Consider the following 16,271-nt stretch of genomic DNA (forward strand, 5'->3'; position numbering starts at 1 on the left):
GACAGCCTTTCATCTCATCTCAGGCCCCCCACTCCTTTTGGGTGTTTGGCTGCTGGGGCAGCTGATGGCCGTGGGCAGCGAGATGGGAGGTCTCAGTGAGGGCCTCTCTTCCCCTGTTCACCCAGGATCAGGTTTTAAGCTCAGGCTCTGGCTCTTAGGGCCCCAACCAACCTAAGCTGTAGCTACATGACAGCCATGCCCATGCCTGGCTGTGGACCCTGCCAGTGGATGTGTTTGAGGCCGTGCTGGGATAATGAAGAAGCACAACAGCAATCAACAGATTGTCCATCAGTATATGCAGTTTTCAGATTGAGAACAGTTAGTAACACTGCATACTTTGCAGTTGGAATCTGTTCATCACATTTGCCTCACGAGAAAGAAATTCTGTGGCAGGTTTTCTCTTCCTGACTTCCCTCTTTGAGAATTTAGTGGATAAGGTTATAAGGTACAAGGTTAACAACCTTATCAAGTGATCATTTCTGTGCACAAACACATCCTTCAAGTTTCACCAGCCTTTCTTCTCAACAAGTTTCAGTGCTGTTGGAGAGGGTCGTTTCTGTGTTAACTTCTGCCTGCGCAAGAATTGAACCATGTCCGGGTTCAGAATGGGAAAGTACAAATAGCAAATGAGTGAGGCAAACTGAATCCCTCGCATAAGAAGATCTTGTGTTAATGAAACTTTTAAACAGTCAATATTGCATCTGCTCCAGTGGCTCACTTCTAATTTTTGTTTTAATAAAAAACATAATTCATTTCTTCAGTATGCTGCAGTTCTTTTTACACCCTCTCTATAATTACCAAGCTTTTTTTCTGTTCCACTTGCGAATTTGAACATTTTTCCTGCCTCCTCATATTTGCACCTTCCTGGGCTTAACCTCAGAATCACTGTGTTTCTTTCTGGCTGATGAATTGATATTTCAGCTCTTTTCTTTTCTTAAAAAACAAGTTGGGTTTTTGTATTCTTAAGTCATCGTATTTGATTCATTTGTATTTTTGCTAATTCTGTTCATATTTTCGTTTGTGCTTATATCCTCCCCTTATATCTTGGGTCAAAAGCATTATAAATAAATTATCATTATTTCTCTGTCTGCCAGAATAAATTCTTACAATATCCTGGTTTCTAATTCCTTAGAGTTGATTAAGGACTTATGCCCCGAAGCATACAGTGTTGTATCCCAGCCTGTACCATTTCTCATGAATGTCCCCATTATATGCTTTTTTGAATCTGATTAGCATCTGACCTCTGAGATGATCTGTGGCAAAAAAATTCCACATCGTAATTACTTCCTATTTTATTCTGAAGAAAACCTAAAAAATAACTTCTTTCCTGCATTTCAAATATCCTGTGGCTTGATTTTTCCCCTGTATGGAGTAAAAGCAATGAAAGCTCACCCTTTCTTTGCTGTACTCTGTTCTGCACTCTGTCTTTTATTTCCCTCCGTGTCTCTCTCCTGCCTACTCTAAACAGTTTGCAACTTTTCAAGTAAGAACTTCGTACAGAAGCTTTTGTATTCGTGAACATTTTCTGTCTCATATTTTTGCATTTCCACAGCTCTTTTTTGTAAGATGATGATACATCTGGCTATGGACACTCCTGGTTAGACACATCCTTAGGTTCTGAAATAAAAAATAAGACTGCAAATACTGCTCTATCTCATTCTCTAGGCACACTTTTTTGATCATCCATTCATAATGTGTGCAATCTTCTCTGCTTGATGTCTTTAAAGTGGCTGCATATCATCTGCACTAGAGATCCAGGCTATCCAAAACTGACAGCTAATTCAATCCTAAAATATTTCTTAGAGCATGTAAAAAGCAGAAAGAACAGATTGACATGCAGCTGCTAGGAAGAGTATCCTTTGATATATAAGCAGAGAAAGCCTAAACCAAGAATAATTTTCCAGAATCCATTTTCTGAGTGTCTTTTTACTTTCAATACCATTCAAGTCAGACATTTGCCAATTTACTACATGAAATTCAGAAGCCTGTTGGCCAAGCTTTTATTCTAAACTCCAAACTGTTATGCTAGTTCTTCCTTTTGCTATATGAAGGTTTCCAGCACATTCTTCTTTTTATCTGATCAGTACAGAAATGAACCGGTCCAGGAGCTAGGCCTTTAGAAGTTGAGTTTCTTATGAAGGAGGGTCTTTTTTTTTTCAGAAGATGCTTAGCAGCTGAACTGTTAATTGCGCCTGGAGTTCCAGCTGCTCAGTTCTTCTTGGTCCTTACTCTCTACCAGCTTTCAAATTATGTACTTACATGCTTTCAATTAGATCCTGTATACCCTGTCATTATTAAGATTCACACTGACTGCTCTAGGATAAGTCATATAATACCCTTGTAGTATCTCCTATACTTGGTTGCTTGCTTCACCAACTTCAAACCTGTGATCTTCATAAAGATAAGAAGAAAAAAACCTAGAATTCTCTAGGAGTACTATCCATAAACCATAAGACTATTTAGATCTCCTAAAGTGAGAAGAAGGGGGCCCCAAGCTGTCCTCTTACAAAGCCCATGTCAAATTCCCCTTTGTTTCTGCCATGGTTACCAGGGGACATGTTCCTTGGGGAATGTTTGGAAGGCCTTCAGGGAAGGAAGGAAAAGATTTATGATAGACCGTGAGAAGACTGGCGAAAAGGTCAATTATTTTTGGTTCTCAAATGCCTGAATTGTCTTGGGAAGGGTAACTGTATTTAAAAAAGAAAAAAATATTTACATATGTATAAAGCTGTAAGGAAATACAGCAGGAAATACTGCACAACAGGTTTAAGTAGGAGAGTTATGTTATGATAAGATGCTACTTCCACTTCAGTGAAGTATATTTATGTTTTCTTAATTTAAAGGAGAAAAATGTATGCCAAATATGACATAATGTATGTTAAATTCTCCTGTTATCTTTCTCTTGTCCTATCTGAGAAATATTTTGAAGAGCAACTGCTAAATGTTCAAGAGTGAATTGCTGGGATCAGACTCAATTTGAGAAAGGCCTTACCTTTTATTTAAGTGGGAAGAAAAGGAAGGTATCTCAAAAGCAAATCGCATTTTTGGATCTTACTCTAACTCTCACGGGGCTCTGGACTGTACTAGAAGAAAAGTGGTGTTAGGAGGGGAATTTTATATGATACATATCTTAAGAACATCCTGTGTACAACCTGTGTATTGATTGTTACACAGTAAAGCATGAAATAATTAGTGTTTCATTGCCATTTTATGCCAAGATTATGTTTGTTCAATACTAGCCTTGCTTGAGAACTTCTGGGAAGATTTCTCCCTAGCTTTCCCAATGAGGTATATATGCACTGTAGAGTACAAATTCATGAAGCTCTCTGTCACCAGTAGATTTCTTTCAGTTTGCTCTGCCCTGGAGTGTCTCTTTCTGTTGTTCATATTTGGTTTTGGATTTTTCGTATCCTGTTACACAGGGTGGAATGTGGTTTTTTTTTAGAAACATGGTATTAGCATGTGGCTTTCTGCATTTCGATACAGCACATTATTAGCCTTATGAGCAGTGCAGAGAAGGACCTGCAATTTCTGGTGGATAGTAGGTTGGCCATGGAGTGTGCTCTCGTGGCTCTGAAGGCCAGTGGAATCCTGGAGTGCATTAAAGAGTGCATGGCCAATAGGTCAAGGGAGGTGATCCTCCCCCTCTACACTACATGAGGTCACATCTGGCATACTGCATGCAGTTCTGGGCTCCTCAGTTCAAGAAAGACAGGGAACTTCTAGAGAGAGTCCAGTGGAGAGCCACAAAGATGATGAGGCGCCTGGAGGAAGGCTGAGACACTTGGGGCTGTTCAGCCTGGAGGAGACTGAGGGGGGATCTTATCAATGCTTATACATATCTAATGGATGGGAGTCAAATGGATGGGGCCAGGCTCTTTTCAGTAGTGTGTGGCAACAGGACAAGGGGCAACAGGCAGAAACTGGAACACAGGAAGCTCCATACAAACGTGAGGAAGAACTTCTTTGAGGGTGACAGAACACTGAAACATGCTGCCTAGAGAGGTTGTGGAGTCTCCTTCCCTGGAGAAATTCAAAACTCGCCCTGGATGCTATCCTGTATGATCTACTGTGCAGAACCTGCTTTAGCAGGGGTTGGACTATGTGATCCCCAGTAGTCCCTTCCAACTCCTATGATTCTGCAATTCTGTGATGAGTTTCTTGTTCCCAAATACATCTACAGATTTAGTCCTTGTTGTCCAGTACGCTGTTTTTGTAAAGCTTATCCTTTCATTAAGAGTGGGTTTTCTAGACATTCCGACCTTTTATGTCTCTGACAATGTCTTAAATAAATTGGGTCATTAAAGATCAGGATTGTATCGTGTTTGTAATTGCTCTCCACCCGAGGCAAATTTCCTCTGAAAATGCCTTCATATTGGACTCTTGTGAATAAGAGATGGAAAACATTCAGATGAGTCCTCTTCGGAGCTGGAAGATTTGTGTGAGAAAGAAAAGGAAGGCTAATGAGAAAAAGTGCCCTCCTCTGCAATACTTGGAGAGGAGATCCAAGTGTTTTCTGATGGCCGTTGTCTTTAGATGCTCCATCTGATTTCCTGTGTTTAAAGGCAAAACTGAGGCTACTTATTGCACAGCAGCTCCATAGGAAGGTTAATTTTGTGAGGCGGACAAGACTGGGAGGATCTTACATGTTAGACCCTGGATGAAAGTTAGAGGCACAGAGAAGATGAGCTGGCTGCCAGGTTCGCAAGCAGCGGATTTCAGCCTGTCCTTTCTAACCTACTGCCCTGTCAAGCAGCATAAAACTAACGCACAGCCCAACAGTACAACAAGGAAGATGTTTTCACGCTCCTTTGAGGCATGTGCGTAATTAGTTGATCTTTTCTGTTCAGATAGTTAATAGTCCCCGGAATATTTTTGTTTAATAGACAAAGAAAACACAGTGGATTTTTGTTATCTAACTCTAGTGTGGCTTCTTGCTGCTGTGTGTGGGAAGTTCCTAGAGGAAGAATTGAGGAGGAAAAAGCCTTTCATAATCCTTTAAGATGAATACAGAGTTTCCTGGGCTACAGTGTAGGAATAATTAGCAATGAAGCACCAGTGGGGAGAGAGGTATCAAACAGGATATCACTGGATCAGTATTTGGTCTGGTATTAATTAGTGAAAACACTAATTAAGGTTCCTATTTAAAAACCTGGAAGATAAAATGAAGCACGCATTGTTCAAATTTATAGAGGCCAACCAGCTTCAGAGTGATTGATTAAGAGATTTTAGAGTGAGAGGCAACTTTTAAATAGAGTGAGATTTTAATTTAGATAAATGTTAAATAATACACGAGAGGATGACACTTTATAAAATGGAAAGCTGCTGTTTGAAGACTGGTAATGCAAAGAACTTAGGAGAGTGAGTAACAAATGGGGCACAAATCCCAATACCACAGAGCTTTGAAAAGACAAATAGCTTTCCTGACTATACAGAGAGTAAATAGAGAGGTTGTTTGTAGGACAGCAGCCATGAGGGTCTGTGTTCTGTGTTCTTAGTGTGGCAATGCAAGTGCAAAGCTTCAAAGTGCCGTGCCTTTGTAATTGTGACCCCAGAATGGCTGGTAAAGAATAAAGTTTCTGAAAAAAAGGAAGAGCTGATACAGATAAATGTACATTGCCTCTGAGAGGCACATGAGCGTGGTGTGCTCCATTGACAGCCCACTTTTCTGCCATATGACAGCTAACCAGGCACCTTGCATCTGTTATGTTGATGCTAGTACCCTATGTGTTCTGGGCAGTGGGAGGGAAGTTTGTTGGTCATGGAAAATTTAGCATTATACAAGCGTGAAAGTGTCAGCCTCTGTCTTCGCTCTTATCAACATGTTCCTAACTACAGCTAAATTAATAGTATCTTCTGTTTGGTGGGGAAGGCTGGTGAACATGCATAACCTTACCAAGGAAAGAAGTTTTGAGAAATGAGTGTTGCTGTTGTGTTTCTTTATAGAGCTGTGGACATTGTTCTAAGAGTGATTTCATCTAGGTTGAGCTACTATCACAGTCTATTGGTTATCACAACCCGGTGCTCTTGAGGAATGAGCTGCCTATTGGAAGAAAGGGGAAAAGTAAATTACTCTTTGCACGTGTGGAAGAGGTGAGAGGTAGAAAAATCTCAAAATGTGTTGGTGTTTAGGAGTTATAGACCAGCTATCTGGTCTAACAGTGCCAAGCTAACTGTTTCCAACGGAATATGCACTGTATAAAGCTATTTGTGTGTCTGTATGAATGCCTGCACACAAAGATGTTGTATTATAATTAAGCATTATGAAAACTGAGATACATGTCATGTGTTGGCACTACACCAGTGACAAATGTGAATCAGTTTACTGGTGACATTTTAAGGTCTTCTTTCTCCTTTTTTTTTAAGAAAAAAGCTCTTCTTCTTATACAGAATCAATGCTATCATTTGCATATGCTTAGGACTTAATAGTAATAGCCTGTAATTTCACAAAATTGTAGAACAGCTGAGGTTGGAAGGGACCCCTGGAAATCATCCAGTACAATCCTCTTGCTCAAAGCTGAGTTAGAAAGGCTGCTCAGGACTGATTCCAGTCAGGTTTTGTGTATGTCCAAAGTTGAACCTTTGAGCACCAGCTTCTAGCGTTTTATCACTATTAGTGTTGAAAGGAGGAAAAAAATAATTGGAAATTCATGTATTTTGCTTTGTGCCCATCACCTTTTGTCTGTTCACAGGGTGCTGCTGGGAAGTCTGGCTCTCTCTTCTTCACTGCCCTCCCCACTCTCACCTCCAAACCCATCAGGTGTTTAAGCACATCAGTACAATCCCACTGAGCTTTCTCTTCTCCAGGCTGAATGGTCCCAGTTCTCTCAGCCTTTCCTCCCATGACGGATGCTCCAGTCACTTAATTATCTTTGTGCCTCTTTGCTGGGCTTGCTCCAGTATCCTCATGTCTTTCTCACACTGAGGAGTCCAGAACTGGATGTGGAACTAAAATATCATGTTGTGTTATTATGTGTGTTTTCTGGGTGTGTCTATACATAAATATATATATGTGTGTGTATGCATCTATATAGCTGTATAGCTAGCTATACATGTATATACAGATCTATATCCATCTATATACATCTACACTCAAAAAAAAAGATAATTATTTGCCTTTTTTACAAGAGAATCCAAGTGTTGTTTGAGGGCTTTAGCTGTTATCGATATACTTGTATTACTATCAATAAAGTTTTTTATAATACAGAGCAGATGTTGTCTAAGTGCTATGTGAGAGCTGCTAAATTCACCTTGACAGATATAATATGCATTTGTTGAACAAACAGGTGAATGCTGTTCTTGTTGATATTGTATGGTTGCCGTGCCAGAGTTGAAGGGCTTATTCTCTGTTGTTTGTTGTTTTTTGAGCACATAATGGACCACTGTTTTAATATAAATTCAGTTAATTCCTAGATGTTTCTCTTTTCCTTTCAAATACATTGTGGCACAAGAAGCCAGTTTTAGTAAAAACACAGTGTACAACAGGAAGAAACCATTCTTTCAGGTGTCAGAATGCTCATTTGGAATTTTTTTGTCACATTATTTTGAACTGCGGAAATGAGATTTTTTCACTAAAACTCTTACACTAAGGCATTCTGACAGCTGATGCAGTATGTTGAAAGCTGTCTTTGCTTTCCTTGGCTTGTTATTGGCTTCCTTGAAGGAAGAATGGAAAAACATCCCACTGACTTGCTCTTGTTAACGCAAGTTTTTCTAGTTAGTGAAGTATTATACTGGCCTTCTTATTTCATCTCTTCGTTCCAGTAAGGGATCTAAAGGGCTGTTAAAGAAAATGTAGAATTCTGGCCAAGGCAAAGTTACCTATCAACCAGATGATGTCCTCCTTCACTTCCAAGGCTCCAGACATCTGCGTTCTGCAAATGTCTCCTTCTGTGCTCATCAAGTACCCACATGCAGCAGCACATGACAGGTAGGTGTACATGCAGCTGCTGAAGCACAGATGTAAGCAGAACCCAAAACAAGCCTACTGACAAGTGGTCCATTACTCTGGAAGAGCTTGGTCACATATTGCAGTACTTCACAGACGTGTCTTCTGCCTCGTATCATTTTTCAGTGAATGGCATAAAAACTTCGACAAAAGTTAGATGCTATGCAGAACCAGTATGTCCTAGCACTTGACTATTGTAAAAGAACTGTTAAAACAAAGCAGAGCTTTATGCTTTCACCTGCTCAGCTCCTCTGTCTGTGATTTGTGTCTTCGGTTTCACTACCCTTGTCCTTCTGCTCCTGGTGATCCTGGCTTTGAGGAGTGCTTGCAATTAAAATTCTCACACTGTGATATGTCACTGAGCTTCATTACATTCCCTTGGCTTCACAGCAACAATTGTACTTGGCACTTCCCAGTGCTGACAACTACAGATTTCCTCTGCAGCACTTCAGGTGCTCAGAGCCACACAAATGACAACAAATTGAACAGAGCACAGAAGCAGCGGTTCTTATGCAGCAAGGACTCATACCAACATGAGGGCAGGAGAAGGGTTGTGCAGAGTGTTTAAAACTGGTTTGCTTCTCTGGATATGAACAGTTGTGAGATTGGAAGATCACCTTGTAAGCAGGCCTTGTGCCATCCAAACAGATGGACTGCAGTATAAGCAGCCAAACAGTAATTTAGGAGCATGAAATGGATTTGCTGAAGGCAAGTTTCCAAGTGTGAAATGTCAGAACGGTTGCTTATGTTAAGCCTCCAAACCTAAAGGGAAGGATACGTGCTAGTAGTGTGGGATGAGCTAACACTGAAAACAAACACAAAAATCCGTTTTGGATAATTTTCCTGGATCCACTGAGAGATTTTTTTCTTAGCAGTGCTAAACTTGAAGGGATGAGTGGGAGAAGAATCCTGCAAAGCAATAATATTTCCATACCAGATGGATCACTTTCCAGAAACTATGCTGAGAAAGTGAAGAAATTGTTTCTTTCACCTCCTGCAGATGCTGATGTGCAGGAGGCATAGAACAGAGCTCTCGCTGGTTAGTCTTTGGCATCTGTGTTCAATAGCTTCAGGACAAATTCTTTAGTATTAGCCAAGCTCTAAATAATGTATTATGGACAGAAATAACCTTAGTAAAGTCTTAAAAGACTTTGAGATAATCTCTGATGGCTGCGGAGTTGCAGCAAGGATGGAATTGCCTAGCTGTAATGAGAACCCGGCTCCTCTCAGGGACTTCTCTGCATTAAAAAAAAAAGCAAAAGTCTTCCACAACTCTGAAACTCAAGAATTTAGGATGATAACTGGTGGAAAAGTGCTCTACTGCTTTTACATCCGCTACAAAATCCGGGCAAACACGTCTTCTCGTCTGCTGATCAAAGGTGCAAAGTAGAGAAGGGCTCGCAGAAAGAAAAATGTAATGACTTGAAAGGAAATGAGCTTTCAGGTGTGATTTAAGGCAAAGGCTCCCATTGCGAGCTGAGATTTATATAAGCTTACATTGTTATGCCCTGCAACTAGTGCCTTGCAGTTCCAGTTTAGGAAGTGGAGGATGAAAGAATGCATTAATCTGGCTGAAATCCACATAACAGGATTGTGTGCAAAACAAAAGTGAAATCAGACAGTGCCATTGGTTAAATACATCTGAGGTGGTGGGGAGAAGTGTGCTAGAAACAAGGGTTTTCTAACAGCTTTACTGCAGCTGAAGAAGCTTTAAGAGGCATTAAGATTTATTCTTTGTAGCAGGATGAGTAGGAAAAATCAGCACCTAGTTCCTGTTTTTCTATTTTGCAGCTGAATAGTCTTACCAGAAGTAGGACTGTTAGAGCATGCTGTCAGCAAAATGATTTGCACTGGATAGAACTTTCCTCAGTCCTCCCAGATCACACTGTCCTTACGGCGTTTTAACACTGGTCATTTGTCGTAGGCTCTGCATTGGATGTTCTGGTTTCCACCAGTTGCTCTGCAGAAAAGGACTATGCAACATCCGAAGACTGCTGTTCTTTCGAAAGAGACAGAAAACATGCATCCAGGTCTCAAATTCCTGATGTGGATCCTTCTTTAATTGTGCAGTAACAGACATTGCTTAAATTATGGATAATCTGCTGCATAAATTGTCCTTCTATTTCATAAAGCTTCCTATCCATGTAATTTGGAAGCTTGTATTGAGCGTGAAAGTCAAGAGGAGTCAAGAAAAGGTAAATCTATTTATTTATTTGCTTGTTTGTTTATTTATTTATTTATTTTAAACTAAATTGTAGCCCTGTGGGTGACTTACCTATATCTTAAAATGAATGTCAGTATCTTGGAACAATGACTATGTTTAAGTTTTTATAATGGCTCTTAGAGGAAAACTGAGAACAAATAATTTTTGACTCAGGAAGTTACTTGACACAAAACAATTGGGGTTTGAAACCGTAAAACTTTAAGTGGTCATTACCTGTGCTACTGAGGATCACAAAAATCCATGTTTCACTGTTGTCACGAGCCATTTTCAGTGCAGTGCCAGTTTATCTTGAATTTGTCTGCGCTCTTGCTGGCTTAAGAAATTGTTGGACTTGCTTTTACTTCTAGAAGTCTAGAATCTGGTTGTTACGCTAAGGGAGATTCATTTGAAAATATGAATCCTTAAATGTGCCTATAAACGATATCAGACTTCCCTCCTTATTGCTTTTCTGTTAGTCATAAGCATTGTGTTCTGCTGTTCTCTCAGTGCTGTGAGGGCTTTCTTTCAAGCAACACTGATTTGCCTGAGATGGGATGCAGGGACTGGTCAGCATTTGGGCTCTCTGTTATGTACATCCGTGTTAAAGAAAAGATTGAATTCTTGGCAGTTGAGCTTGTAATTTCATTTCTCAAATCTTTTTGGTACATTGAGATTTCTTGACTTACATGCAAAATGAATGTCATGAAGACAACTGAATTACATGAAGCTGCTTTTACACAGTGAAGTAGAGGTGATATTTTGCACATGGGAGAAAGAATGAAGCTAGGACAGGGCTATCTCTGATGATATGTGCTCAATATTAAGCTGTGTGATTAGCATGCTTAAGAAATCTATAACATGAGTTGGAATTCTGCGTTCCCTTGAAACGGTTGAACTTTTTTCTCTCTTTGTGCACTAAATGATGTTGAACAGCATACTTCTCTAAATGAGAGGTCAGCAGACAAAAAAAGGCACATTCCTTTAACATGATGTATTTTGGAATCTTTTTTTCTGCTTTGTTTTGTTACATTAATACTTATTATTTTCTTCCTTACTCCTAATGTTTTTACAATGGCTAACAGCTCAAAAATGTGTTCTCCTTGGGATTGGCCCATGTTGGCAGGGGTGATACTCACCAAACACTAACATTTGCTTCTTTGACTGTACAAACACTTAGGGGGTGGGAAGTGCAGCTGGGCTCAGCAGGTTGCCCTGTGTGGTGTTCAGAATGAACTTTTATTACTGAGGATCCCATTCTTTTATCTAGCAGGGTAAGTCCTTTAGATTGTTTGCTCAATACTGGCCCAGTGCCTTTTAATAAATATTATCAGTAGATGGCTAACTGCTTTTTCTTTGAGGTTTTGTTGCTGTTATTCTCTATATTCACCCATTATTGATCATGATGGGTGCAAAGTTGAAGTTCAAGAGAGCTAATGTGTTCATGTTAACTGTGCTGTTTTTGTGCACTGCTCTGATAGTCCTGTGCGATGCTCATTGTGCTGCTCATACAGTCATGGAGTTAAACTCACAAGTGGAGGATGTATGTGGGGCTAGCTGGCTAACAGCGTTGAGTTCTTCAAAGGTTTATCCTGACAGCTGAACTTTGGAGGTTGCCTAGATCAGTTACAACTTGATCATCCACTGGTGGGGCCAAATGGTTTATAGAGCAACCGGTAACTTGATGCTACATGTAATAGTTCCACTTAGGATGGCAGTGTCTTCAGTGCCACATGCTTCTGGTACAGCAACTCCAAGCTTCTGGAGGGAATCCATTTAATCAAACCAAGCATTCATGTGGTTATTAGACTGTTTGTCCCAAAGCACAAAGCTTTATCAATATAAAACAGATTGAATGTGATACTTTTATTCATTTCTCTTACATTGCCTTGTATTATGCAGTGAATGTAATGAGGCTTGTTGAATGACTGCTGTTAACTGTGATTTCCAAAAAAGATACGCATCCTAGGAGACTTATCCACCAATCACACACTTTAAAATGAAATATAATGTTAAAAAATATGTAATGGCTTAAATCCCAGGTCAGCTTTGCATGCTTGCTTTCATCAGTTGCATTTTACTCCAGAAACTAGACAGAAATAAAAGCTCTGTTTACAGGTTTCTTCTAAACTTTATAGAAACTGGTTCTTCATCAGTAAGATCATTGGCCAACAACTATTTTAAAAAACCTAAAGCTTTGAAACATGTATGTTGTTCAGAACTAATAGATTCTGGAAATTACCACAGAATCTTATAAAGTTCAAGAGAGAAACAGGTTATAAGAAGGACATGTACATAGATAAGAACATCCAGACTTATACTAAGAAGGATAAACATGCTTGCTCCAGGATATACACTAATCTATAGGGAGACTGTTTCCATACTGGCAGTGTATTAAATCATTGTCTTCTCTCTGAGATCACCTTCTTCAATCATTCATCACTGACCATATCAGGCCCAGGAGCATGGACTTCATGGAGTGTTGGTATGATGCAATAATGTACTTCATTTATGATCTTTAACATTTTCTCTTCTACTTTTAACTCAGTCTTGAATGTTGTAGAGCATAAAAATCTCATATCTTCTTGACAGGCTTTATAGAAATGGTATGGAGATGTGTTTTATGGTTATTTGGTTGTTTCTTTTGGAGCAAATGACATCTTAACAGCTTAGTTGAGTTTAGAAGGCAATTCCAGTTAAACGAGGCTTTTATCTTTACCTGTGCAGCTATTTCTTATGGGAATATATGTATTTTTAAAAGATTCTTACCTAATTCTGTACACTGAAATTTTCCATTAAGAAGGTTATGGTTAAATTCTTAGAAGGCATGTGGTATTTAATATTAATTCAGCCTGAGTATGGAAATAAATGAATAAAACAATGTCCTAGCATGTGAAACTGTCACTGACAGTTGAAATAGACTTTTTTACTGAAAAATAAGCTCCAAATACAAACGATAATGAAGGAACTTGGAAGACAGAGAAAATGAGACACCAGAGAGAAGGCCCAATTATAGTGTATATTTTGATATGGTTACTGCTTCTTTCAGGGGAGGAAAAAAAGAATTGCAAAGCCCTGTGAATTTTAGCCTTATAAGTGACTGCAGGCAATCCCAAAACTGCAACTGAATAGCCCTGGAAATGAATTTTCCTTAGTGACTATGTAATGGATTTGTGGCTTTAATGACACGGCAGACTAATCCCAGTCAACCTCATTCCTGGGGGTTGTTTGCTCCCACTGATAAAGCAGTAGAATAGCTATAAACATGCCCATTGTTTCCTTGTCAAACATAACAGACATATTACTTCAAGGTGTTTAGGAGGTCTCTCTACTTACATAAAATACAGTAGAAAGTGCATATGTGGCTTGTTTAATTGTGCATTTGCTGGAAGAAATCATTTTTCAATTTATTTGACAAAGCAAAAAATAAACTTTGCCTTTGATACTAGTTTGAATATACATGAATTAGCATCTGAGGAAATGACTTTTCAAGAGTATTCTAAGGTTACCTCTTTCCAAACCATGGCAGTAAAACTCATACTTCCTGTTGAAAATGCCGGTTGGACCAAGACCAAACATTTTTGTGACAGAAACCACAGGACCCTTTTTCCTCTTTATAATCAGCTTCCAAAGCTCTGACTAGCATAAAAAAAAATACAGGAACCATCATTTTGTTTTCAGAAACCACCAACTTTCCTGCTGAAAATTACCAGCAGATAGACATTTTTTACTGCCTCACCAACCAACTTTTCTTTGGAACTATTTTTGAGCTACGGACCAGACACAAACCAAATGCTAAAATAATTTCTCTAGCTAATAGTTCATGCACAAGGGTGATATGATCAGTGAGATGCTTCTTTTTCACATGAGCGTTAACAGATGGAGTTTGATCCTTGAGGGAAAACACAGAATGAGTTCTGAGTGTCCAGAATTGAAGTAGCATCGGATAATTTGTACATTGCATTTGGCATTGAGAGTATGTATGTCTTTGACAATTAACCACAGCAGTTGCTTTGGCAGAACCTTTTCTGAAGGAAGTGAGTTCTATCTGCTCCTCTCTTCCAGTACCCAGGGAACACATAGACGGAAGAGTCTCAAAGATGTGAAATGCTACACACTTCATGAAAGCGTGACCAGTAAGATAGGAGGTGTCTTAATGAAATAGCCACTAGTAGGAGCATTTCATCAAAAAGACCATATAGTGAAGAGTAATCGTGAGTATTTCATATGCAGGAAAATCTCCAGTAAATGTTGGCACCTTATCAGGTATTAAAAAACAAACAAACAACACCACCAAAAAACCCCACCAAAATCACCACACCACCAAGACCTACCCCAGAGAAATCATACGTGAGCCAAGGATGTTCTCAGGCATGGTGGTGCAGCTTAGTAAATGAAGCAGTCAGTAACAAGTGGCCACCAGACTGCTGGAGACCAGACAAGACATTCCTTAGCTCTTACTGGAGAGCTATTTCCTTCTGTAAAAACATACTTGTCTTTCTCAAATTCACTGCTTTTTCTTCAATCACTGCTTTCTAAATTAATTTTACTAGAATTGGATAATACCACCAATGCTGATTTGCATCGCTCTTCCCTTCTAATCCCTGTTCTAACTGTGTCTGTGCAGGGTTTGTAAGTTGCCCTAAGGTCTGAGTGTTAACAAAGTACAGCTCTTCCTGTGAGGACCTCCTCGTAATGGAGCTTGTCAGATGTTTGCTTGTCTACTTCATTGTTCTTTCACCTTACCTTTTGTTTTCCTCAAAAATAATGGCTCTTCCCAGTCATACAGTCAAACTCTTGTCTTCAAGTAACTAAAGACAATGCTCACAAAGGATGGGTCATTTGTCAAATAGAAAAAAACATGCAGTCTACATGCAATAGGAATTAAAGTATTCGTTTCCAACAGTTAACATTTGGAATAATTTACCTGTTGCCTGATCTTACCCTGAAAGTTTGGTTACAGATTCTTATAAAGGAGATTTTATGTAGGCTTAAGAGAGGTTATAGTCTGTGTGCACAATTTGCAGGTAGAAGTCGTTATACATACAATCAGCCTCGAAAACAGAAATCATTCCTTACAACTTTAAAGTCTACTATAATTAAATCAAAATGGGCCTGTTGAACTTTGTCTCTAAATGTAGTCACTATATGCCAAGCAACATTAGTATAACTGAACCTGGCATGCATATTTGACACACAGCTACTGAAACTATAGGACTACAGGCATTTTAAAGGACAAGTTTCATGCCCTTAAGTGACAATCAAAGATTTTGCACGAATCAGCTTTCCAAATGGGAAAGGTTTCAGACATGTAGTCAGCCTGGGGATGGGATACTGCGGATGCAGCTCAAGGCCTGAATAGGACACATTACCCAGTATATAGATCTTCTAGCAACTTGTGCTGATATAGCTGTCACTTGATCTCTGCTCTGAGATTAACTACGTCCCATCACACAAAAGTTAACCTCTAATTGGAAGTGATGAGGTTGAAAGTTCAATTCCACTTACACCTTTGATGTATATAGGAGACATATTCTTGACAATGTTGTAACAGTGGTAATGCTTGTACTTTAGTAGTGCTGGCTGTGGTAGACAGTTCTGGTTTTTTCCTGAAGAAAAAAAGTGTGTCTGTGGGTCAGCTGTTGCCTGGTTTTGTGTTTCCTTTCTAAAGATTTCTATGATATATTTAGTGCAGCTGCCTCAGGTTTCCAGTAGAAGCTCTGACATAAGCAGGTATTATGAATGACAGCTAAGAAACCTATATAGCTGTTAATGAAAACTGCACTATAATGGCTTTAGACACATCAAGTTAAATCTAATTCATAGTGGTATACATATTGGGATGTAAAAGCTTTGTGTATGTTAAATTTTAGATGATGTTCAAAGTGCTGCTGTCTTTGGGTGGCTAAGGTGCTAATGATAAAGTAGCTAAACAGGGGGCTGGACTTGTTTCCCTAATGAAATGTTTTCCCTAGCTTCTGTTCTTCATTGTTATGAAGCACAAATGTGCGAATTGACTGCTGTGATTCCCTGGGGTGGTATGTCCAGATCTGAAATGTTTCGTGAGTCTCTGGGGTTGATGGGTGTTGCTTGATATAATGCTGTTCAGCATAAAATATTGAA

General features: G+C 39.3%; 1 protein-coding gene across 1 annotated transcript in view; it reads left to right on the forward strand.

Moving 5' to 3' along the window:
• The window catches only part of ATP2C1 (ATPase secretory pathway Ca2+ transporting 1), an 81,024-nt gene that overhangs the window by 6,634 nt on the left and 58,119 nt on the right, over positions 1–16,271 (forward strand). The window contains exon 2 of the mRNA XM_021389348.1: positions 9,873–10,143. Coding sequence (XP_021245023.1) covers positions 10,039–10,143 — 105 coding nt within the window. The 5' untranslated portion in view covers positions 9,873–10,038. The remainder of the gene's footprint in view (positions 1–9,872; positions 10,144–16,271) is intronic.

Source organism: Numida meleagris, chromosome 2, assembly GCF_002078875.1.
Source record: "Numida meleagris isolate 19003 breed g44 Domestic line chromosome 2, NumMel1.0, whole genome shotgun sequence".
In the NCBI taxonomy this organism is placed as follows: domain Eukaryota; kingdom Metazoa; phylum Chordata; class Aves; order Galliformes; family Numididae; genus Numida; species Numida meleagris.